The sequence below is a fragment of the Gouania willdenowi genome, chromosome 15, assembly GCF_900634775.1.
Source record: "Gouania willdenowi chromosome 15, fGouWil2.1, whole genome shotgun sequence".
Taxonomy (NCBI): Eukaryota; Metazoa; Chordata; class Actinopteri; order Blenniiformes; family Gobiesocidae; genus Gouania; species Gouania willdenowi.
In genome coordinates, this window is record NC_041058.1 from 32,879,701 (window position 1) to 32,905,942 (window position 26,242).

General features: G+C 39.5%; 1 protein-coding gene and 1 long non-coding RNA gene across 3 annotated transcripts in view; both read left to right on the forward strand.

Annotated features, from left to right (window-relative positions):
* LOC114476649 (uncharacterized) overlaps window positions 1-26,242 on the forward strand; it is a 319,238-nt gene that overhangs the window by 218,340 nt on the left and 74,656 nt on the right. The gene's annotated exons all lie outside the window — the stretch shown is intronic.
* The window catches only part of plekhh2 (pleckstrin homology domain containing, family H (with MyTH4 domain) member 2), a 104,995-nt gene that overhangs the window by 4,612 nt on the left and 74,141 nt on the right, over window positions 1-26,242 (forward strand). For both annotated transcript variants that reach the window (XM_028468453.1, XM_028468454.1), the window contains 3 exons: window positions 24,732-24,794; window positions 24,904-25,053; window positions 25,863-25,946. In XM_028468453.1, the coding sequence (XP_028324254.1) occupies window positions 24,732-24,794; window positions 24,904-25,053; window positions 25,863-25,946 (297 nt within the window). The remainder of the gene's footprint in view (window positions 1-24,731; window positions 24,795-24,903; window positions 25,054-25,862; window positions 25,947-26,242) is intronic.

The following is a 26,242-nucleotide window of genomic DNA, read 5'->3' on the forward strand; positions in this document are numbered from 1 at the left end:
TACGACGCTGATTAACTTCTTACCGGGTTAATCACCATGGTAACTTAGGCTGAACGACTAACCTGGTTGGGAGTAGGTCAAGTGCTAGGATAAAATTCTAGTCAGCATAAAGCCCCGCCTCCTGACCAAGACCATGTTCCCAAGCTGAATTTCAAGACCTTCAGGCACAAATTCACAGTTTAAAACTGTTATGGACATGGTTAGCATAGAGATGATTTCATGCTCGTGCCAACAATTGTGCATAACCTTGCGATGCAAATGTGGGAAACTCAGCTACGATGTACAGCACTATGCAGGTGTAAAAACCAGTGAACAACTTGTCTGCATGAAGAAAATAGAAGGATTTCATTCACATGTATTATTAATATCATCAACAATTATCTTTGCACTTTATGATGCATTGTTTTTTTTCTCTAATGTAATATTGTAACAGACTTTGAGGACATCACAAATTGATTTTACTCAAATTTGGCCTAATAAACCAACATTATCACACTCTGAATATCACCTGCTTGTTTGTAAAATGCTAAAGATTGGCCAAAATCTGCTGTTTTAGCAGCAATTTAGATTTTCAGTTTAAGAGGTAAAGGGCTCAAGTTACATCTTGGGAACATTGATATTCTGAATTCGCATATATACACAAATTGACCAAATAAGCTTGGTTCCCCACTTTCACCCCCAAATCTTCCTAACATTCACCTTTTCCATGATGTAAGCATGAGCTGTGAGGAAGCTACGCTCACACACATCTCTGAACAAAATAAACAGAGCCTTATAGGAAAGGAAAGACCACTCTGTCGAACCTTAGTTAGTTCATTAGTTAGTTAGTTGTTGGAAATAAACAAATATTCCATAATTGCACATAGGTTAAATTTGTATACTTGTTTCAGGTACTTTTTAGTGGATTTTGATTTTATTTTTTTAAGTTCATGAAAAAAGCATTATGAATGAAATAAATAGGTGATATTTGATCTGGTGATGTGTTCGATGTTTCTTGGGCAGAAAATACATTTAAAAGGATTTAGAGTAATTTTAAATGTTTTATTTTTCAAAACAGCAGTCATGGCCAGACAGTGGCACCACATGGTATTTGGACACATTGAAGAACAGAATAAATTACAGAAGTTATTTAGCAAGTAACATTTTAAATAAATTATTACATAGAATTGTCTTAAATGCAGCTTTGCAGAACAGCTCAATGTTGACAGGTAGTCATAGTAACTCTTGATAAGCTGCATAGAATCTCTGCACAAAGGTCTTAAAGTGGGTCTCCATTTTTTTTAAATTTGCTTTGCAACATTCAAGACAAAAGACAGGAACAAACAACAATGTGATAACCCGGCAGCATTCATCCATTTAAGAGGATTTCACTTTTATTCTTAATTAAAGAGGAATTAAAACTCTAATGTAAACCATCCATGAAAAAGCTTACTACACACTTCCTATGGGCACTGAACTAGTTTCTTTAAACAAGTGACCAAAGCATCCAAGCCACCACAGCATCAGACAGCTCAGGTGAGTGTTTGGCCACAGCACGCAGCACAGCCGCTGCAGCAATGCTGTAATGCTGATCATGTGAAGGAATAGACTGGATCAACTGACGCAGGATGTCGTTCTTTACCACAATCGTAGCCAGCTCTTCACTGTGTTTTACCAGGCATCCCAGAGCCAAAACTGCATTGTGCTGGATGCTGGGACTCTCATCAAACATGAGAAGACGCAACTGGGAAACAATTTTTTTCCTTTTGGAGGATGCTCATGTTCTTAGTGTTGATGGATAAATCAGAATGTCTTCATAAATTCCATCCTTAACGTCTGGTACTGGTCATAGGCTTCAATCATCTGTTGTTGAATCATGTTGGGTCTGTCAAAAGATGACTCCATGTCAACTTTTTGGTTTAAGAGAGTGCTCTCCATTTTGTCTGGAAATCCTTTCTGTAATTCCTTTTTGAGGTAATGAACTTGTTCTTTCTTGGTTATTGGCATGAAGATGAGTGGCTGCTTTAAAATATCCTGTGACATAAAAGTAACCTAAGACAATAAACAAACTTGCTTTAATTCTGAGCGAACCTGTGACACAATCAACAGCAAAGGAAAATGCTAACTCCTGATTGGCTGCTGACTAAGATATGTTAGTTTGCACAGGGATGATGCTGGTTGCCCCTTGGTCTCTGCCCATTTGTGGTAGTCTTGGGTCCCTGGACCACAATCCGGGGTGTTGCGTGTTGGGCGTAGGTGGGTGTGTGCTCACAGAAGCCCTCAGGATGGGTTGGCGTCCTTGGCTCCCTGGATTGTGGGAAGGTGCCGCATTTTGGCCTGGCATCTCTGGGGCATCAGGTTCCATCACTTTTTGCAAGTGACACTACCCTCAATGTATGTTAAAGCAGAACTAAGTAACTTGTGCTTAGCGCTCCCCCTAAAGGTCCCTTTTGGTTATGTCACTGTCGTATACACTCCTCACCACCCGCCGCCTGCCCCACTCCACAGCTACATGCGCACCTTTGCTCTCCCAAGACGGTAGCAACCGATCACTGAAAAATCCTAATACAACAGTGACATTAAGGGTGCTTTCACACATATAGTCCCATGTGACCATGTGAACAGTATGAGGAAGAGAGACAAGTCAAATAAATGAATAATGAGGGAGTATTACGTAAGGGAGTGTGGAAATGTTTGTGTGCTGACAAAGCGGCTCTGAAAATGGATGGATGAAGGGATATTTGTGTGTGTGCTGCCTGATGGAGCGCTGCGTTGCGAGTGTGTGTGTGTGTGCCTGTTGCCGTGACGACAGTGTGTGTTGCTGTTGAGCTGTCAATGCACGGAGTTGCTTCATTCCTCGAACAAAGGTCTTCTCAGCCTTTTTTTTTTGCTGGCTCCGCCATGATATAAGTTTGGTAAAAGTTAATTTGTAGGCAATCGTGACCAGCCACGGTGCTGGTGATAGCCTAGCCTTAGTGTGTATTGGGCTGCCGTAAAGCAGTACATCTTATCGCAAGAACTAGAACAGAGCTGCGAGACACCGGGTCACCGGGTCGGAGGCAGCAAAAGTTGCAAGTGCTGTTTTTCTGGCCAGAGACAGTAGGGGGGGTGAAAGACCCGCCAATCACCCCATAAACACTTCACAGGGACTACGAGAAGGATTTATTAAGGTGAAAAAGTTACTTAGTTCTGCTTTAAGGGTGCCAAAATCTCAAATTTCTTAACATTTTTTAAATTACTTTTTAAAAATTGGCTTTGTAGCACCCCCTTCAAATTTTTAGGCCGGGCTATCAGACTCAAAACGCCACTCACTTTTTAAGTAAACAACCTGTCGCTCACATTTGCATTGAACGTCCCAAAATTTACAGGCTTATTTAGTCCTATTTTAGGGACTCACATTTTAGCATCTAGCTCTAAGACAAATCATCATAGAGGCCTGAAACTTCACTAAAGAACTGATGAGAATTATTTCTATATTTCACACAGTGTAGGCATGGAAAGCCTTTACCTCTGGTCTAGATCGCCATTTTAACCCCTGAAATATTTTTTCTGTACATGGTCTTATCACTCTGAAACTTCAAAGAAATTATCACTTTACTACAACTAACACATTACAATAAAAATAACTGACTGTAGAAACAGCACCACCTACTTGTGAGCATGAGAGTTTTTCTCATACCTTGATAAACAATTTTTAAATTCATAAACAATCATAGAAAGTTCTAAGGTGGCTGAAACCTGCCTTTCTGTGATCATCTTTCTATGGTCGACAATTCAGACGCTGCAACCTATGGTCTACTAAGACGTCCATCATCAAACGTGACTGAAGTGACTAACCAGGCAGAAATGGCAATATGACACTGAATATTCCATTACATGCATTGATAAGTTATATTTCTCTTAAACAGGTGGTTTGGGTGGAATGCACAAGAAAGGGACGGAAATGTTAAATCTGGGGCCAAATCTTCTGACACAAAATGCTGGACTTCACCTCCTGAAATGTAAATATCTCTATGACATGGAATTAACCATCACCAACATGTTTTCAGACAATATTACGCATTTTTTGCCGTAAAAAGTATTCCGGTGTTATTTAAGCATCACGTTGTCTTCCCCAGTCTCAAGCATACAAATATAAAATAACAATAGTTAGCTTAAATGGGGAAGTTTTTAAAAAAGTACGGATTAGGAATGGGAAATGATACAATTTTTACGATTCCGGTTCCTTTTACGATTCTGCTTGACGATTGGCTTCTATATTGATTCTGGTTTGTAAAATAGGAAACAAAAACAGGTGGATTAGCTCACAAACGTAATCAGTGAATCACTGCTTGATCATTTTCCTCTTTCCTGCCTCGTTGAAAGGAGAATCTAGAGGCAGATGACGTGAGCTGGAGCAAGAACTGCAGCCTCTGAGCCAATCAGACTCTGTCTCTCGCCATGGTTGTCTAATTAAAATACTCTAGTACATCAGAAGGTTGTATTCATGTTGGAGCTTAAGTAGAGTTATCAATTATGGCCAAATGAGTATGTGTTTGAAGGTTGGATGTACAAAGAGGTGTACATACTCTGTAGTGTTATAAAGGGGTATGTGCGATTTCCCTGGTTGCAAGTTGCCCTGTTGTCATCCTTCAAGCAACAGAGGTTCACATCGATATCCTTAACTTTTCCTGGATTTTTAGAGCAACCAAAAGCAGCACTAGTTGTCAATTTGCTAAATGACCTAAAAAGCTGCTAAATGATCTAAAAATTAGGCTGAATGTTTCACTCCAATAGAAAACAATGGAATGTTTACAGGCAGTGGGGCCGTGTGACATCATCAATCACGTGATTTCAAGATGAAGGAACATAGGCTCCAGAACTGTAAAGTAGTCCCATTTTTAAAAGGCAATACAATTAATATAGAACAAAATAATGTGTTTTGTTAGACATTAATCTACTAAAAAGGGCATTTACAAGCTTTTAGGCCAGAATTGTAAATTCAAAGACAACTGTTGTAGTCTCTGCTCTATAAGGACACCTGATCTTAGGTACAAAGATGTGGCAAAATGAACATGAAAACATGAGGAGTAGACTTTTAAAGAGTTGGCAACCAACCTCAATAAACAGAGCTGGATGAAGAAATATCATTAAACCAAAGCCCATATCATAGCCAATGTTGGGTAAGTTACTCTAAACTTGTAATATATTTATATTACTAGTTACTGGGATAAAAATGTAGTATATTTGTATTACAATATTACTGTTTTTTAAAATGTAACTGTTACACTACTTTGAGTTACTTTTGGTCCAGAACACTAATTATATCACACTGATAGTCAAATACTTCTGCTGTTTCAGGAGCAGAAAGCTCTTTTCTGTTCCCCATAAGTTATATTTAACTATAATGATCATCTTTTTTTTTCCTCAAATAATTGCAAACAGTGAGAAAACAAAGCAAATATGCACTTAAATTAAATATGCACGTAACTTGAGTTACTTTAATTTTAATTAGTAATACATTAACACTTTCACTTTTGTAATGAGTTACACTACTGAGTTACTTCAAAAAGGAATATCCACCGACTGCAAATAGAGAAAGAGAGAGATAGTGCCACTTAAATCTAAATGTTTCACTACTTTCAGCTCTCCATGTTTATACTTGGATAAAGTATTAAAATACCTTTCCCCACATTAATGCTCACTTAAGTGAAACTTCCAACAAAAAAAAAAATTGGAAAAAATTATTAACCTGTTGCTTGCATTGTCTGTCAAATATCTTAGATTGTAGGATTTGATGTGGCAGCCGAAAAATATTCAAAACCATTGTCATTCATATAAAATATTTCAGCAGCCTTGTCTTTAACTTTTCTGCTGCTTGTTTTAACATATTTGTATATTTATAACATATTTTGGGGATGAAAAGGTTGAGAACCACTGTATTTGGGAAAGATGATGAAAATGTTTAAAATGACACAGATGACACTGAATTAGATAACTGAAACAGAATTGGTGACATTTTGAAACATAAAATCAGAGGTTCTAAGGTTCTAATATTAGCTTAATTGGTTGAATGAAAAGCATATGCAGTAAGTGTGGTTGTTCCTTTGGTTGCTTTCACTGAGATCCAGAATAAGGTTGTTGATGTAAAAGTCTTTGGATCCGTTGATAAATGAAGCACTGTGATTTTTAGGTGAGACGTGCCTCATCCTGCTCTTTCAAACAGTGCCTCTGTGTGTCTGACCAGCCTGGGGTTGGAGTGAGGCCACCTTCCCGCAGCTGGATCACTCCGGGGCCGGCCCAAACTGTTTCGTGGCCTAGATCCTCAGCTGCTCTCCAGGGATGCTGATTGGAGCTCTAATATAAACAGTCAGTCTGACCACAGGGCTACGCTTTGCACTGCATGATGGGAGTGACCCAGCTCCTGTCCATTACACACTGTTAGCAGAAAAACAACTCCAGGAATGTCTTGGAATTTTTTTTTTTTATTATTGTTATTAAAACATAAGGATTCTCTAAACGTGAAAACATGTTTTATCTGTTACAGACTCACACAAAAAGATCAAAATCAAGACATGGAACAGTTTTGTACTGTGTGTGAGCTCTGAGACAGAAACCTCACAAGATCAAAATGAGATCCAACAACGTGATCTAATGCTGCGTTCCAAGCATCTCAGAAGTCAGGGTTTTCTGACCTCTTACCTGAAGTCAGAGCTCCTACTCTTCAAAATCGGGGAAAGAATCTAATATTCTAGCGGTCAGCCATGTTGGAGATGTTTCCACATGCTGCTGCTGAACTCGGTTAAACTTGGAGATCGAAATTTTCATCTGGGAAATGCAGAGTTACGAGTTGCCGAGAACGTAGCATTACGTGTTTCAGCTTGATTCCTGATTGGCTACATTTCGTTCCATGTCACAAATCACGGGTCATGAGTCAAGAGCAGTTGCGATTTTGGTATGGAATATCTGGCACCAGTACGTGGAGGGGACCCGCTCAGTTGCGGATGTCCCCTTTAAGTCTGCGCGGACCTCCGTGGAGTCCTCTCTCCCTGAGTATGTTTGGGACTTGAGACTATCACTTCTCCGTTTTGTTCTTCCTTCTTTTTTTGCTTTGCCATGTAACCGTTGTGCCTTACGCTGCGATGGGGACTTTTTCTGCTGAAACATCCGCCATTGCACTTTTACTACCAATAGGACGTGACCGTGCATCAACTTGGGTTGGATTTTATTCACTTTCTCTGAAATGTATGGGGTGATTGATCTGTATACCCTCATGGTTTTTTGACCAAATGTAGTAAAACAAATTACATATGGCAGCTTTTAAGCTACTTTGGCTGGTTTGTTAACCAGAAAATGAGTGTAACCAAACATTTCAACCATTTCGTCAGTCGCGTGTATGACTGAACCAGACTGACATGGATTTTATCATCGGCTGATGTCTGTATCTTTATCACCATCCTGTCAGTATCTCAAAGCTCTATCCCGGGGTCCAGCTCTGCTCTACTTCACTTCATACAAATGGAATCTGTGCAAGAGTAGCCCTATTTGTTTATCTTGACCACATATGGAAGTTTTCCAATTAAAGTTTGCAGGGATGAGAAGTCGTTTAGAGTTTAGTAGGTCTGTCTTAACCAACACGGACTCACATACATTGTGATCCAAGCACAAGTGACAACAGGTATTATCAGTCAGTGGAACTGTAATTTTCATCTTATGTATACCTCAACTATGAGAGATAAAATGAGAAAGAAAAATCCAGAAAATCACATTGTAGGATTTTTAATGAATTTATTTGCACATTATGGTGGAAAATAAGTATTTGGTCAATAACAAAAGTTAATCTCAATACTTTGTAATGTACCCTTTGTTGACAATGACAGAAGTCAAACATTTTCTGTAGGTCTTCACAAGGTTTTCACACACTGTTGCTGGTATTTTGGTCCATTCCTCCATGCAGATCTCCTCTAGAGCAGTGATGTTTTGGCGCTGTCGCTGGGCAACACAGACTTTCAACTCCCTCCAAAGATTTTCTATGGGGTTGAGATCTGGAGACTGACTAGGCCACTCCAGGACCTTTAAATGCTTCTTATGAAGCCACTCCTTTGTTGCCCGGGCGATGTGTTTGTGATCATTGTCGTGCTGAAAGACCCATTTCATCTTCAATGCCCTTGCTGATGGAAGGATTATTTCACTCAAAATCTCATGATACATGGCCCCATTTATTTTTTCCTTTACACGGATCAGTCGTCCTGGTCCCTTTGCAGAGAAACAGCCCCAAAGCATGATGTTACCACCCCCATGCTTTACAGTAGGTATGGTGTTCTTTCTCCTCCAAACACAACGAGTTCAGTGTTTACCAAAAAGCTCTATTTTGGTTTCATCTGACCATATGACATTTGCCCAATCCTCTTCTGGATCATCCAAATGCTCTCTAGCAAACTTCAGACCGGCCTGGACATGTACAGGCTTAAGCAGGGGGACACGTCTGGCACTGCAAGATTTGAGTCCCTGGTGGTGTAGTGTGTTACTGATGGTAGCCTTTGTTACTTTGGTCCCAGCTCTCTGCAGGTCATTCACTAGGTCCCCCCGTGTGGTTCTGGGATTTTTGCTCACCATTCTTGTGATAATTTTGACCCCATGGAGTGAGATCTTGCGTGGAGCGCCAGATCAAGGGAGATTATCAGTGGTCTGGTATGTCTTCCATTTTCTAATAATTGCTTCCACAGTTGATTTATTCACACCAAGCTGCTTACCTATTGCAGATTCAGTCTTCCCAGCCTGGTGCACCCTACAATTTAGTTTCTGGTGTCCTTTGACAGCTCTTTGTTCTTGGTCATAGTGGAGTTTGGAGTGTGACTGTTTGAGGTTGTGGACAGGTGTCTTTTATACTGATAACAAGTTCAAACAAGTGCCTTTAATACAGGTAACGAGTGGAGGACAAAGGAGCTTCTTAAAGAAGAAGTTACAGGTCTGTGAGAGACAGAAATCTTGCTTGTTTGTAGGTGACCAAATACTTATTTTAGAAGAGCAGGGACGGAGCGTCAGATCTGCATATATCCAAGGTTGAGAGTGGGACTGATGATGGGAAGATATTTGTTTTCAGACGTTCTAGTCACAACATTTGACTACCAGCCCTATTTGTCCCTGGTCATTCCAATAATCCAATAATGTGGCCCTTTCTTGACCCTCTTAAAATTCCATGGTGGATTCCATCTTAAAGTTCTGAGTTCTGAGACCTCGGCCCCCTCCATCAATGACTAGCAGATTCCAATAATGCTTCCATCATAATCTGAATTTAATAAATTATTGATAAATCAGGAAAATACCAGTTTCAATCAACAGAAGTCCTGTTATCATAATTCAATCTGGTCTGGTGGATGTCTTCCACATCCTCACGACTAACAAACTCTCCCATTGCCCGCCTCCTTGTTAAGAAATTCCAATAGAGTAGAAAGACCAGCTCATCCAATTCCATAATTTTGGTTTTTGGATAATTCAGAGAAATGCTCCAGTTAGATCCTCAAAACAGAGACAGGCCAATATTAGACTAATAATTGTTATCTCCCATTTGTGTTCAATCAAAGGCTTTTCTGTAAATTATTCTGTTAATTTTAAAGTGCTCTTTTTTCTTTCCCCTCCTGTGAGTTGTTGTCATTATTTTTAATGGCCTCGATGCTCTGATCTCATCGTGTTAACATCCGGACCCCCACTGATGTGTTTTTTTGTCCTCTTGCTCCCACATTGTCGGTGAGCTCATGTTGTTTTAGAGCTGCGGAGGCGTGGATAAACGTCATTCCTTCATATCTGCTTTTGAATTAACACAGTGCAGCGCTTGGTGGGCACGTTGACCTTATACCTTTTCCAAGTTTATCTACAACAGACGTGTCCCTCAGTCTAATTTAGACACGCAAAATTACAAAAAACCACAAAGGACAACAAAAATAGCCAAAAGTACAACAATAAGACCAACAAAAGTACACAAAAGGACAACAAAAATACACAAAAGGCAAACAAAAGTACACGATAGGATAACAAAAATGTACAAAAGGCTAACAAAAGTACATGAAAGGATAACAAAAATGCACAAAAGGCTAACAAAAGTACACGAAAGGACAAAAGAATACCCAAAAGTACATAAAAGGCTAACAAAAGAACAGAAAAGGACAGAAAAATACCCAAAAGGACAGCAAAAATACACAAAAATCGCTAACTATAGTACACAAAAGGACAACAAAATGGCACTGATAAACTTTTTCCACCTAATGCCACATACTGACCCATTATTGTCACTTTTTTTGCCATATTTCAGGCTTATTTTTTTGCCAATTTTACCACATTCATGATTTCTCCCTCCCCTTTATTCCCCGTTATAGATGGTCCTGTCTCCACATGACTGTTCTTCAATGTTCATGTCTGTGTTTAACAACCTTCAGCTACAGTGGGGGTCCCTGTTCTCTGCAACCTTTATTTTAGGGGTCACGGGCTGAAAAGGTTGAGAAAAACTGATTTAGGTTCACAGAAATAGGATCTCCTGATCTGAAGGACACATTATTTACCGTAATTGATCTGTCAGCATTCAGGAGCCAATTTGAGCAGTAATACAGGTGAAAATAGATGAGTTTTTTTCTGTTGCTGTTTTGTGTATTTTAAAGTTGTTTTGTGTATTTTATGCTGTTATTTTGTGTTGCTTTTTGTTGCATTTTTGTGGATGTTTTGTATATTTTTCTGATATCTTTGTAGTCATTGTGTGTGTTTTTAGAGTCTACATATCTGTGTATCTTTGTTGTTTTTTTTGTGTGCTATGTATCTTTTTTGGTATTTTTGTGGATGTTGTGTATACCTCTTTGATATTTTTGTAGTCATCTTGTGTATTTTTGCAGTCATTTTTGATTTATTTGCTATTAGTTCAGGGGGCTGCATGTGCACATGTCTGCTGTCATGTGTGCAGCAGTTTAGTTCATCCAACCACTTGGATCTGTTATTTCCTTTATTTCATCGTGTAAAAACGTTCATTCATCCATTTTCCGACCCACTTGCTCCTTGTCAGGGTCACGGGGTGGGTGCAAGCGAGGCAAGGGTCACCCTTGACAGGACACCAGTCCCTCACAGGGACAACACACACACACACTTACACTCACAGCTATGGACAATCTAGAGACTCCAGTGGACCTAACAGTCATGTTTTTGGATTGTGGGAGAAAACCGGAGTACACAGAGAAAAGCAATGCTAGCACGGGGGAACATGCAATCTCCACACAGAAAGGTCCATCAGGTCCCAAGAATTCAAGTACTGAACCTCTGAGGTTTATTACAATAACGCTCGGCCTCAGTCCAATGATAATATCACAGTGCTTTAAAAATCACTGTGAGGAACTTTAAGGTGTTCATTAAGTTAATTAAACGTTAATAAAACACCAAGCCCTTTGTGTAGGTTTACTTACCCTGGGTAAACCTACACAAAGGGCTTGGGGTTTTATTTTGATTGTTTAATTAACTAAAACCATATTTTTGCTATATTTTAGCATTTCATTGAGAAAATTAACATTTTGATGTAGTATTCATATGTTTAGGATCATAATTAATGTATTATTTAATCCTTGTTTTGGATTTTAAAGGGGACATATCATGCTAAATCCACTTTTTTTAGCCCTTAAATGCATTTGATGTATATTTAGATTGTTTAGAAGCACAGAAAAGTTCAAATTAATCTCTTCAGGTGCTCCGTTGATATCTTTATATTCTGTTTTGGTCATATTTTTCAGATTTTTTGATTCTCTATTACGTTTTTTGAACAATAACGTCAGCAGAACTGCCAAATTAGGACATCGACTCCAGGCCCAACACTTCGAGCAATCCGCCATTTTTATTTCTCGCTTTTATTTTGTAGTCCAAGCTCCAGGATGCAGAAGTTACGAGAGGAGAAATCAAAATGTTGGGTTGTTGGATGTAGTAACCCACACGCTTCATTACAACGTCTCCCAGCATCAGAACCTTTTCAAAGTGTCTGGTTGAGTTTTATTTTTCATGGAAATGTACCCACATCTGTGGGTAAGGTCATTTTTGTGTGCGTGAAGCACTTCAAGGATGACTGCTTCATCAACCTCCACCAGTATAAAGAAGGATTTGCTGAAAGACTTTGTCTGATTGATGGTTCAATTCCTTCTATCTTTGGAGACGACGAACAGAGCACTTCGGTAAGCTGTAAATAACGCTAAAAAGTGTGATGATAAGACGTCCCTGTCATTGTTTTGTTAGCATTAGCAGTTGCACCGTCTTCATATGTTAGCGCTGTGTGCTCGTTTTAGATCCTTGATGATATGGCCTACGTGGTTTAATTTAAGTCTAAAGTTTTCATTAGTCATTTCATTTTGCCGTTTTTGTCTCCGAAAAGACTGTATTAAAATGCATTTTGTGACGTTAGCTTGGTGCTAGCGTTAGCTCGGTGGTTGTGTTAGCTCACTTGTTAGGGTTCTGCAGGTTCATCATCTTCATTTTCATCTCGCTCTGCCGGGTCAGACTCTGGCTGGAACATGTAAGGCTGGATGGACAAGTCTAACGTTGTTGACATTTTGTAAATAACGTGTGAATAAACTTTTTCTGCGCCGCTACATAGCCATATCTCTTCTATCAAACTACAAAAATGGCCGAGCAGGGTGGAGTTGAACCTGGAGAGGGGGCGGGGTATGGAGTGTCTCATTTGCATTTAAAGAGACCGCACCAAAACGAGTTGCTCTTAGAAGCACATCAGAAAAGGGGTAGAAAAGGGGTGGAGCTATAATAATGAGGAATTCAGACCCAAGCATTGCAGTTCCGCTTTATATAGACAACAACTGTATGATTTATGTCTAAAAAGGAAGGATTTAAAACCATGATATGTCCCCTTTAATTGTATTGTAGTGAGATTTAATTTTTTTTAATTTTTTTTTTTTAAAAGAACTAATGTCCTTCATTCTATAAATGACTTTATATAACGTGGTGTTATAATTAACCTTGGTTGTTTAGTAGACATTTTATCTATAATGAGCATCTGGTTACACAACTATTTGAAGTTTGTCCAGATGTTTTTAAAGGACTATTCATTCGTGTTGCTCTGGCACCACCTTCCATTCTCCTCTTATTTCCCTTCTTTATTCCAGTAAGAAATGAGGAAACTGCTCCCTTAAAATATCACACACTCAGCATTTACCTGCCAAATTTCAGAGTGCATGAGTCCAGCTGCAGACGGCTCCCAAAGGTAAACATGCACACCGTCCATTTGCCGCAGTGACGCTGACAGTAAATGCAGACATGGGAAACCGGACAAACATTCGGCCCACCGTCTGATTTTGTGCAGCTCAGAGAAGTAAACTAAAAATACACAAAATGACACATGAAATGGGAGAATGATGTGCAAAATGACAACAAAAACACAAAAAATGAGAGAGAAAAACAAAAAAGATGACACAAATCTATTACATGAGAGAATGATATACAGAATGACAACAACAATACACAAAATGACCCAAAAACTAAAAATGTTTTGAAAGAAATACATGTCAGGCCTGTACTACGAATCTTGATTTCCTCTTATTGCGCTAACTTCCAGGATTTTTTGGTGCGTGCTGTCCCTACGACGCTGACTAACTTCTAACAGGTAAATCACTATGGTAACTTAGGCTGTACGACTAGCCTGGTCGGGACCAGGTTTTGTTCTGGATAAAATCTGAGTGAGTGAGAATGAAGCCCCGCCTCCTGACTAATCAGTTCTCTAAGAAAACAACCTGTCCAATAAAAGGAGGATCATTGTAAAACACGTATCTGTGTGGATTTGATGTGACGCTGCACAGGAGAGAGAGAGACTATTTATCCTTTATTTACTCATGACATCCTACAGGAAATGTATAGATTAATATCTGATGGACTGACTCTACATAGTCAGCTTGATAAAGCCTGCGTGGATTGGACGCTTTTAGCAGATGAATAATGAATTAATGGACTTAATGTATTCTGTGATGAACGTAGAGATCCTCAGTCCTGTAAGATAATATAAATATAATCCACTTTATGAATGTATGAACGCAGCATCAGCCACAGTCAAGGTAAAAGAGAAAGTGAAACTGATCAGAGTGTCTGTTTATAATCTCACTCATCACTTCCTGCATTAATTACTTTCTGCTTTTACTGCAGCAACAGTGTTTTTTTTGGTCTCAATTATGGATTTTATTTGTTGTTATATACAGTTTCTCTGTGATTGTGTTTGGTCTGACGCTGTGATCTCCCCCTGTCACAGGAGCGCGCACGTAGCCAGGCTGAAATCGACTCGCTGAAGTTAGCGAGTTCATATTGTGCTTCGTAGTCCAGCTTCTGTCTGACAGAGAATGTTTGGTTAGGTGAAGTTTGCTAACGGAGATAAATCCAGGATATACATATCGAGCTTCGTAGGCCCAAAATAATGACAAAAATACACAAAATGACCCAAAAAACACAAAACAAATATACATAAAATGACAGAAAAATACACAACGGAAAAAAGATATACAACAACAGAAACACTTTATTAATGCTCACATTGGTCATTAATCTAAAGGATGACATAAAGGTGGCCCTTGCCCCTGCTGTTTCTGCTCATTATGTTTTTAACTCTCACAGATATAAAGCTCTTTATTATTGTAGCTTAAACCTTTTTTTTTTTTAAATAGCGAGTCCATTCTTACATTAATATTCATTCATTCTATCAGATCAACAGCACATTGTTCCCTTATTGTTTATGATTCCTGCTCAGATCACGTTAGTAATCTAAAGTGCTGCGTATCGACCTGTAGACGTCTCAGTTTAGCAGTCAAGTCTGGGCCCACAGAAGATGGCTTTGTGAGGTGGCTGTGTGGCCAGCGGATGGAGCGATGGGGGAGGGATGGGGGGGGGAGGTTCAGAGGAAGGTTGGAATTCCAGGAAGGGGAGAGAACCTGCAGAGGTGATGGAGCGATGAAGCACACACACGTGAGACAGCAGACACACTTGTGTGTGTGCGTGTGTGTGTGTGTGCATGTGTGTGTGTGAGTGAGTGTGTGTGTGCGTGTGCGTGTGTGTGTGCGTGCGTGCTTGCATGCGAAGGCATGGCCTGTAATTAACAGGCACTCCTATGCCACATGCTATATCTGTTACTGACGGAGGTACGTGTGGTTTGTGGTGCAGCTCAGGATTTATATATATATATATATATATAAAATATAATATATATATATATATATATAAATTGTTGTGTGCACGTTGACAGCTGTAATTCCTTAAAATAAGCAGCAAATTGATTTGCATGTTCTTCAGTTTGTGTTGTGTGTTTTTTTGCATCATAAAGTCATGCATGTTAGACTTAGACTGTAGTGCACACGTGGGCAACTTTGATCTCTTAGGGCACGTGGTTCTCAACCTTGGGGCCGCCGAGACACTGTGAAGGGGTCGCCAGATGCCTCAAGACACTAAGAATATTTTTTTTTGAACAATTTGAGCCCATTTTTGCTTAATTTCACCCTTTTTTCTGCAACTAGACCAAATTCACCATATTTTAACCTATTTTCATCTCTTTTCTTGCCGTACATTTTTGTGCTCATTTTAATGCATTTTTGCTACATTACTCCCATGTACATCACTTTTCCTCCTAAGTCACATATGTTGACCCATTATTGTAACTTTTAACCACTTTTTGCCATATTTCATGCTCTTTTTTTGGCAATTTAACCACATTCACGATTTGTCATGCTCATTATTTGCTAGTTTAAACTAATTGTTCCTACTTTTTAAATTATTTTATCTCAACCACCCTCCCCCCCATTTCTGCCACTTTTAAGCCAATAATGACAGTTAGAACCCTTTACATCACTTTTTCTGTCTGTTTTTGTCCACTCTAATTTGCAACTTTGAACCAATTTCTGTGGTTTTTAAAATCCCATTTCCCCAATATTTCCACCATTTTTGGTCACTTTTAACCCATTTTATTTCTGATTAAAACAAAGATTTACATCTTTAAGATGACTATATATATATATATATTATGGCAGAAATAATACTAAACTTGATCTAATAGTACGTGTGTTAAAACTCAAGGCCTGCGGACCAAATCTCGTTTTGGTTCATCTAATTAGCCAGCAGGAGAAAGTCAAATGGACATTTAAAATTAAAAACACGACTCATTAACTGACCAACAGTTGTAGATTACTCAGTCCCTCCAAATATCCACATTTGACGAAGGGCTCACAGTTTTCCTCCTAATATCACACGATGGCAGTCAATTTCAATCTGAAATTGTTAAAGAATTCAAATATTTTTTTCTGAAGTGTTTCAATTTTGCTCAAATTATTCCACAAAATTTCCTCAAATCAGATTTTTTTAAAAATCACAAATTTAAGAAAATTGAAGTTATAATCCCACAGGATATCTGTCACTTATTATTTTACATATATTGTGTAACATTTCTATCATTTTCTCCACCTATAATCTGAGGCCCACTTCAGATCAAACTGGTCGGTATTTGTTCCCTGAACTTAAATGAGTTTGACAGTCCTGTACTAGAAGAATCCTCCTTGGACATCCCTCTGCAGCTCTGTCAATGTGTCTCTCACTTCCTCGTTGGTGCGGAGTACAGTGGGAACAGTGGATGCAGTGGAAACAGTGAGGGTGTGTAACAGGGTGTGACTGCCTCCCAGCCTCTCTGCAGCCAACAGAAACATGGGAAACCTGGAGCTCACAGCTGTAGCATCAAAGCATCATGGGAGTAAAAATGAAGCTTGTTTAGAAAATGTGAGCATTCGTACGGCTTGATAATGTTAAACTTTAGTGAACTGAGAACTGGGTTTGATTTGACTGGTTCTGGAAAGTTTTTTTCCGTTAGTTCTACACTAGTTCACTGTCTCCATGCCTGGATTGGCTGCTTACTGGTTGCCCACATATGGTGGATTACAGTAAGCGTTTGCCATAAAAACAAGTAGATATGGTTTTGATTCAAAGTTGTGACTGAACTAAACATTAACATATTCTATAGAGCAAGCTGTGATTATGTGCTGTGTGTTAGTTTTCAGTAAAATGGCCCCAAACTTTTGAGTCTTTAGGTTGGTTCATCTTCTGATCAGTATGTAAATGGTGAAGCAACACTGCACCCAGCAGTTCATGTATGGCTTAACTGAGGCCTTTTTGTAGCTGCTGATTGGTTTCAATTTTGTCACTAAGTATTTTCAGTTGTGTGTCAAAGTATTTTCAATTACCCAATGTGTGTTGTGTTTTGAATAGACGTGTTTTCACAATGGTACCCTGAGATTTTCCTTTTTGAACTAAGTGTCTAATGTATGAAATAGTGTGTAGTGTGTAGGAACAAGTGTGTTAAAGAAATGCAACTAAAGTGTAAAGCAGCACTTTTGTTAAAGGTATGGTTATACTTTGTTTAAGGTATAGTAAAAACAGCTTCAATACTTTCTTTGGTTTAAGCATGTGTCTATAGTGTTCAAGCAATGAGTAAAAACTGTGAACCTGGAACTGTTTGCGGTGTCTGTTTTTGCACCGTCTGATTCTGGATCTGAATGAAAAAATACAAAAATCTCTAATATACAAATCTTCATCAAATTTGTCTCAGTTATGTCAACTGCTAACTCATTTCTTCAGAGGTGAACTACGTGCACTCTCGTGCATTTAAATGCTGGACCATTCCTTTTGCATGTCCAATTTTATTTGGAGATAAAATTATTTAAAAGAAAATAATTTTCAAGACAAAATTTTGTTGCCACCAAGTGTTTAGTAGGTGGCCAGAGTGTCCCCATGATTGTAATCATTCTATATATACCTTTTATTAACCAGATAAAATATGTTTTAGCCACTAAATTGGAGCAAACATCACAAACACAATATTCAATAAACCACTAAAATATAGTAGAACAGTTTTCTAAAATACAAACTTTGGATATAGAGTCATTAAGTTGTTGTGAAGAAAAATTAAGCTTATATAATAATGCAAGAATACTAGTATAATTTCTGGGCAAAAACAAAACTTAAAGTAGGAGCCCAACAAGATGGTTTGTACCCAGGGCCCAAAATGTGGTGCTACGCCCCTGACCATGATCAGGATCAATGATCCAGATCACTGACAATATCTGGAAAAGAGGAGGTTTGGAGCTTGGAGAAGGTTATATTTGTCATTGTGTGTGTATCATTGTTGTTTTCATTTTATTTTCTCCTTTTCTATCATGTGTCAAACATACAATTCTTTGGGGATTCATGTTGGCGGCCACACGACATCAGAGCGAGGACAGACATGTGGCCCCCAGGCCGCCTATTGACTATTTAAAGGGGACATATCATGCTAAATCCACTTTTTTGGCCCTTAAATGCATTTTGTTGTATATTTAGAGTGTTTAGAAGTACAGAAAAGTTCAAATTAGTCTCTTCAGGTGCTCCGTAGATATCTTTATATTCTGTTTTGCTCATATTTTTCAATCTGTTTCGATTTTTCTATTCTCTATTACGTTTTTTGAACTATTACATCACAGTATTTGCAGCAGAACTGCCAAATTAGGACATCAACTCCAGGTCCAAAACTTCGAGCAATCCGCCATTTTTATTTCTCGCTTTTATTTTGTAGTCCAAGCTCCAGGATGCCGAAGTTACGAGAGGAGAAATCAAAATGTTTGGTTGTTGGATGTAATAACCCACACGCTTCATTACACCGTCTCCCAGCATCAGAACCTTTTTGAAGTACCTGGTTGAGTTTTATTTTTCATGGAAATGTATCCACATCTGTGGGTAAGATCATTTTTGTGTGCGTGAAGCACTTCAATGATGACTGCTTCATCAACCTCCACCAGTATAAAGAAGGATTTGCCGAAAGACTTTGTCTGATTGATGGTTCAATTCCTTCTATCTTTGGAGACGACGAACAGAGCACTTCAGTAAGCTGTAAATAACGCTAAAAAGTGTGATGATAAGACGTCCCTGTCATTGTTTTGTTAGCATTAGCAGTTGCACCGTCTTCATATGTTAGCGCTGTGTGCTCGTTTTAGATCCTTGATGATATGGCCTACGTGGTTTAATTTAAGTCTAAAGTTTTCATTAGTCATTTCATTTTGCTGTTTTTGTCTTTGAAAAGACTGTATTAAAATGCATTTTGTGACGTTAGCTTGGCGCTAGCGTTAGCTCGGTGCTTGTGTTAGCTCACTTGTTAGGGTTCTGCAGGTTCATCATCTTCATTTTCATCTCACTCTGCCGGGTCAGACTCTGGCTCAAACATGTAAAGCTGGATGGACAAGTCTTGTGTTGTTGACATTTTGTAAATAACCTCTGAATAAAAAGTTTATGCGCCGCTACATAATGGTATCTCTTCTATCAAACTACAAAAATGGCCGAGCAGGGTGGAGTTGAACCGAGTGTCACCTGAAGAGGGGGCGGGGTATGGAGTGTCTCATTTGCATTTAAAGAGACTGCACCAAAACGAGTTGCTCTCAGAAGCACATCAGAAAAGGGGTAGAAAAGGGGTGGAGCTATAATAATGAGGAATTCAGACCCAAGCATTGCAGTTCCGCTTTATATAGACCACAACTGTATGATTTATATGTAAAAAGGAAGGATTTAAAACCATGATATGTCCCCTTTAATATTATACCCCACAGTGAATGCTGATCAGTTTCTTTGTGTGCGCGTGCGTGTGTAGCCAGTTTTAGCACTCTCCTGCTAGCTTCCATATTGTAGCCTCTGATCTTTGTGCACAAAGAGCTGGTTGTAGGTTTAGCAGAATATGACACCTCATCATCATAAGTGAACCATTTCTACAGCTGTAAAAATACCTCTTCAGGTCAGATTTTTTGTTTTTTTTTGGGGGGGGACAGAATACTAACTCACCCTGGGAACATTTAAAGGCAACAACCACTGCCATGGAATAGCTTCAATCTGTTGTTCTCAAACTTTTCTCAGTCCCGTACCCCTTCAGATATTTATCCTGAACTCATGTAGCCGTTACTCCTGCACACTTAATAACATAATAATGTAATGTAATATACAATGTAGCCCTATAGTAAAAATTGGCTCTGAATTTTACCTTTCCTGTTGAGGAATAATTTATGATCAAAATAATAATAATCTGTAAGCGCACAAGAAAACATCTTATTCAGAATTATCACTTGTTTCATTTATTTAATGAATTAGCCTTCTGGCATTTTTAGTGAGAAACTCATCTCTTTTTTATGGAAAAATTGATCTACCAAACATTTGATGATTGAACATACATCATCAATTCAACAAATTCACCACCCTGAAACTGTAAAATACGACTCACTACAAGTTTAATGAGAAGGGTGAGGTTTGAGATGATGCTCATACAGTAACTCTGCAATGTTTGGATGAATTTCACATTCGTACTTTTTTGATGAGGTTGTTTCTCTGTGTGAGGCTGCATGAGGGGGGTCTGCTCTGATCCAACTCCTCGCTGCTAGTAGCTCAGCTATCCACAACTATATACGCTGCTAGCATCTTGGTCCACCGTACACCTTGAATATTGTGTGTTGCTGTCTCTGGTAGAGGGTTCCCATGGATCCTCGAAAAGTCTTAAGAGGCATTAGATTCATGAATCTAAAAATAAGGCCTTAATTGTCATTAAAATGTCTTAAATCAATGTTTCAAAAGTCTTACATTTTAACACATAATAAGTATGATTTTATGATTACAATTAGTCGCACATTTCAAAATAAATGCTAACATTTATTTATTTATTTTTTTCAACGTATAATTTACCGCAACATCGTGCATCATAACCAACTACAAAACAGTTAAACTTTAGTGAACTGAGAACTGGGTTTGATTTGACTGGTTCTGGAAAGTTTTTTCCGTTAGTTCTACACTAGTTCACTGTCTCCATGCCTGGATTGGGCTGCTACTGGTTGCCCACATATGGCGGATTACAGTAAGCATTTGCCATAAAAACAAGTAGATATGGTTTTGATTCAAAGTTGTGAATGAACTAAACATTAACATATTCTATTGAGCAAGCTGTGATTATGTGCTGTGTGTTCGTTTTCAGTAAAATGGCCCCAAACTTTTGAGTCTTTAGGTTGGTTCATCTTTTGATCAGTATGTAAATGGTGAAGCAACACTGCACCCAGCAGTTCATGTATGGCTTAACTGAGGCCTTTTTGTAGCTGCTGATTGGTTTCAATTTTGTCACTTAAGTATTTTCAGTTGTGTGTCAAAGTATTTTCCATTACCCAATGTGTGTTGTGTTTTGAATAGACGTGTTTTCACAATGGTACCCTGAGATTTTCCTTTTTGAACTAAGTGTCTAATGTATGAAATAGTGTGTACAGAAATGCAGTGCAAAAGTGCAAAGCAGCACTTTTGTTAAAGGTATAGTTATACTTTGTTTAAGGTATAGTAAAAACAGCTTCAATACTAACAGTGACATGCTTCCAGAAACTTTCAATAACATGGGGAAATGTAAATTTAAAGAAATTGCCTCTATTTGGAAGAACCCCAATCCTCATTAGAAGAAGTATTTAATCTAATAAACAGCTTCTCTAAACTATCAGACTACACCGTTAACTGGTCAAAATCGTCAATCCTCCCTTTAACAAAAAATTAATGGAACCCAGTAAGCCAAAACCCACAATACCCCTCCCCCACAAATACAATTAAATATCTAGGCTTAAATATATCACCAAACTTAAATGAATTAATTAAACTGAACCTGGATCCGCTGTTGGATAAAGTCACAGATGATCTGCGAAGATGGAACAATCTCCCCATCTCACTCCTTGGCAAATACAAAGTCCTCCACAGATCTCACATTACCCAACAGAAAATGTATAAAATGGGCTTCTCGGCAACAGACATCTGCTCTCAGAGAACTAGTGGTTCTTATTTACATGCCTTATGGCTCTGTTCCCCAGTTCAACAGTTTTGGTTTCTAATCACTGAAAAACTGTCCTCCTCCATTTTTGACTGCAGGATTCCTCTCTCTCCAAATCTATGTCTGATAGGAGACCTGACGAAGCTTGATCTTCCAGCAAACCAATCACAATCCATCCTTGCGACACTCACTATAACAAAAAAAAAAACAATGTTAGTGAATTGGAAAGATGAAAAATCCTTAAACATAAACCAATGGCAAAATCTCCTCATAGAATATATTTCCATGGAAAAGATGTCTGCTCTCAGAAAAAATAAAATAACCTGCTTTGAGGAGCATTGGACTCCTTTTTTAACTGCATTGAATCTCGATTTCTTAGCCTGATGATCTAGCCTGCAAGCGAACTGCCAGCACCACTCTTTACTAACACACTAATCAAACTGTAGACCTGGACTTCCCTGGGTTTGTGGGGTGGCCTGGGTGGCTTGGGTGAGTTGCCTGGGTGTCTGGGTGCCTCTGGATGTGGCTCCTGGCCGAGGGGGTCGGGGGTGGTGGTGGTTCTGGGGATGGCTACTGCTCGGGGGCAGCGATTACATCCTGGGGCTGGGTGTCTGGCCGCGCCTGGGGGGTGGGGGTGCTGCCGTCCTTCGTGGGGCCGGCATAGTTTTGGGGGTGCTGTGGGGTGGGTCTCCGGCCGTGCTGCTCTGCGCGTCCCTGGGTTCCGCTGTGCCGCGTCCCCGTCTGCGCCATCTACCCTCTCTGGCTCGCACCAGACAGGCCTCCTAAATGAACACCTCACTTCACTCCCAGCTGGTCTGGCTGACTCACTCGGTGCACCACACACCCATACCCAACCTCTGGGGGGCTGGATGGTGGGGCTGGGGGTGCCGCCTCCTGTGCTACTGAGTAGTGGCGCGGGGGTGGCATTCCCACCTCAAGTTGCCCTACTCGGGGGGCGTGGGTGGGTGTTGCTGAGGGCTCTCCTCGCGGGGTCTCTCCGGGCGGTGTCAGCCCGGTGGGGTGTGGGGGTGCCTTTTCCCTATGGGGGTGGCTTGGTGCTTGTCTCGTCTCCTGGTTGCCATAAGAACTGTCCTCGGTGTGTGCGGGCCCGGGGCGGCCTGCCTCACCGGTGTGGGGGGTGGGCAAGCTGGGGGGCGCTGGGTCTTCGGCTCTTTGGTGCTTTCTCGGGTGTGTATGTGGGGGGCAGTGGCTGCCTCTCGGCTTGGTGTCTTGGGGGCATCTGGAGGGCTGCTTGGCATTTACCCTAACCCTATGTAATTTATGTGGCGTTTTTTTTCCCCCCCCAATTACGTTTTTAATGTGAAGGTGGGAGGCGCGCGCACACGCACCGCAGCTCTGCCCAAAGGGTATTGTAATTACGTGACTTGAGCCGTTATCACAGTTTTACATGCTTTATTGGAGGTCGTAGTAACACGCCAAAAACAAACAAACACCTTTGTCACGTATGAGTTTACCTCCGTACTGAGATTATAACCCTAACATAATCCAATAAACAAATAAAACATGTATCCGTTCACTTTGAAAATAAAAATAAACAAATATGAATTGTTTTTTTTTAGCAAAAATTAATTTTCCAGTTGTGTGTATGTGCTCCCATGCGCATATATGCACATATACAATCTCAGTATGATGCGCACTCTGAATGACGGTGTCATGTACTCTCACACTACCGTGAGAACAAAATTGTTCACTCTTTTCCCGCTTACGCCCACCCTTTCCCCAGCCTCCCAGCCAATCAACACTCAGAACACATGTAAACAAAGACACACATTGGCATAAAAAGCTGCACGTAACCATGATGCCTTCTTGGCCATGGGAAATCTCAATGTCAGTTAACCACTGAATACAGTGGTGGAGCGCAGACCTGACTGAAGCACGCAATCATTTGTTAAATGTTAAGAGCTAGGGTTAGTTTTTATTGTAAATATTATGTATTCATGTATATATAGTGTTATGAAGGGCAGGGTTGCATGCGAATTATAAAGAGAAAGATTTAATTCATTGTATTTGCAATGGATTTAATGTTGGCCTTAACTACGTTAAAAAAGCAGGTATGGTAGCTGTTTACACCAATCTTTAAAACTACATAAACATATTGTATATACACATACATATGACAGTGTACTGTATAAATATTGTGAATCAATGCAGTTATTGATGACAAATTATCAAAAATCCCAGTTTTGTCAATGGATCCAAATTACCCGCCAGTAACTTCCGGAACAAATTGAGTCTACATTAATCACGTGAAGGTCAAGCATTTTGAACTTCCGTTGTCTCTAAATGGCTCGGGTTGTAAGGTAATTTGATCTACTGGAGTGTTTTTCTTAATTGTCTCTGTTACTTGTAAATACTGCATAAAATGTATCTTATTTATATCAAATTTTTGGGTTAGATTGTTATATGTGTTGAGCCTGTCATTTTGGAAGAGCTCTTGGAAATGCGTGATTCCACTCTTTCCATGCCCTCAAATGGAGCGGTGTTTTCTGTTTACAAAATCGGGGTTGGAGACTCATGCTAGGTTTTGAAGTGTTGAAGCGCCATAGTGGGGATGATTTCTGGTTAGAGTCACATTGCCGGGCGAGGGATACCGGATAAACTGGTCCAGACCAAGTTATGTATTCAGCCTTTGTTATCATGGTGATTTAGCCCCATATGACATTAACCAGCGTCATATAGTACAGCACACACCAAATAAATCCCAGAAGTCAGTGCGATAAGCGGAAATCTAGATTCATAGTAAAAACTTTGTATGCTAAAAGTTCGGGTTAAGTGGATAGCTCGACCTGACCTGTGGATCCTGGAGCACTTTTGTAGAAAAGATGATCATGTATTTTTGCATGAAACAGCAATCATATGCTAATGGTCTGAGTAAAAATATATATTTTTGGTATGTTTTCAGATCAATCAACTGGAGATTCAAGTGATTGATGCAGAAAAACGAGCTTTCACTGCTCAGCAGCAGGTAAGGAACCAAAGGAAAGACTTGCTCCAAAGTTCAAGCAGAACTACAACATGAATGTGTGTGCGTGCGTGCGTGTGCCCGCCTGTGTGTGTTTGTGTGTGACATGTAGGTGCAGTGGATGGGAGAGCAGCTCAAGGCTTCAAAGGGTCAGTGCGGAGTCTCTGAGGTGCGTTTGTTTCAGCAGTGCCAGGAGCTCCAGGCTTTGGTTCAGGAGAAGGACGAGCTGATTGCACAGCTGGAGCAGCAGCTGGATGAGCAAGTAAAAGCATTCTGTGATGACTGTCAAATGTTTGAGGTTAAACCTGTAAGGCAGTGGTACCCATCCTTTTTTGGATCATGAACCCATTTTGATGATCAAGAATTTCTGGCAAAAGACTAATTTTTTCTAGAATTAGTTTTTAATCACGTTTCTTATATTTTATTACAAATACAGAGTAGACAGGATTAGTTACAAGTCTTATTTTTTCCCCTGCATTTTATTTAAACTACGGTAGATACAAATTTGACAAAGTGAAAGTATAGAATACAGTTTTTTAAGATTGTGTGTTGTTTTAATTTCAAAAAGTATAACGTTCAAACATTTCAATAATGTGTTTTTAACCCATAATTCCGTAAATTTCTTCTTTTTTTTCAGGATATTTGATCTCCTCACATGTTTCGACTGTCAACTGCCAGTCTTCCTCAGAGGTGGAAAACTGGGGACACATGAAGACACATGAAGGACACATGAAAGCCACCAGAAGATGCTTTGATGCTTTCCTTATGAGAGAACCCATAGGGATACATCAAAGCAAACACCTCTGAGGAAGACTGGCAGTTGTCAGTCAAACCATGTCAGGAAAAAAAATTTCCTGAAAAATATGTGACTAAATCAACAAAATTTTAACATATATTTAAAAAAAGAAATCAATTACTAAACATTTAAGGCGACCCCATTTAAACTCCAAGTGACCCCACATGGGGTTCCGACCCCAAGTGTCTTGTCTGTATGTGATCAGATGCTCATTGGACTGATTTCCACCAGAAGAAAAAAATCAATAATTGCTTACGTTTCTTTCTTTTCAACAGAAACAGAATCGGCTTCAAGATGCCAAAACAGTGGAGGAGAAAGCAGCCAAGATCAAGGAATGGGTGATGCTCAAACTGTCTGAGGTAAACTTTATGATAGTCCTTATTTACATTATCATCATCATCATCATCACCTTTTTTTGCAGTACTTACCTGTGAAAGGTTTAAGGTGAGGACAAAGCTTTTGTTTTAAATTAAGTTTTACCATTCTGAATCTTCTTTCTGTTTCATCTGCTTTAAAAATTGCATGCTGTAGTAGGAGAACATGTAAACTCCACATTAAAGCCGTGAGTGACTCGGTCAGTCTTTAACCCACAACCTCTGCACAGACATGCAACACGTGAATAGAAACGCTTAATTTTTGTTCAGTGATGTGTCTG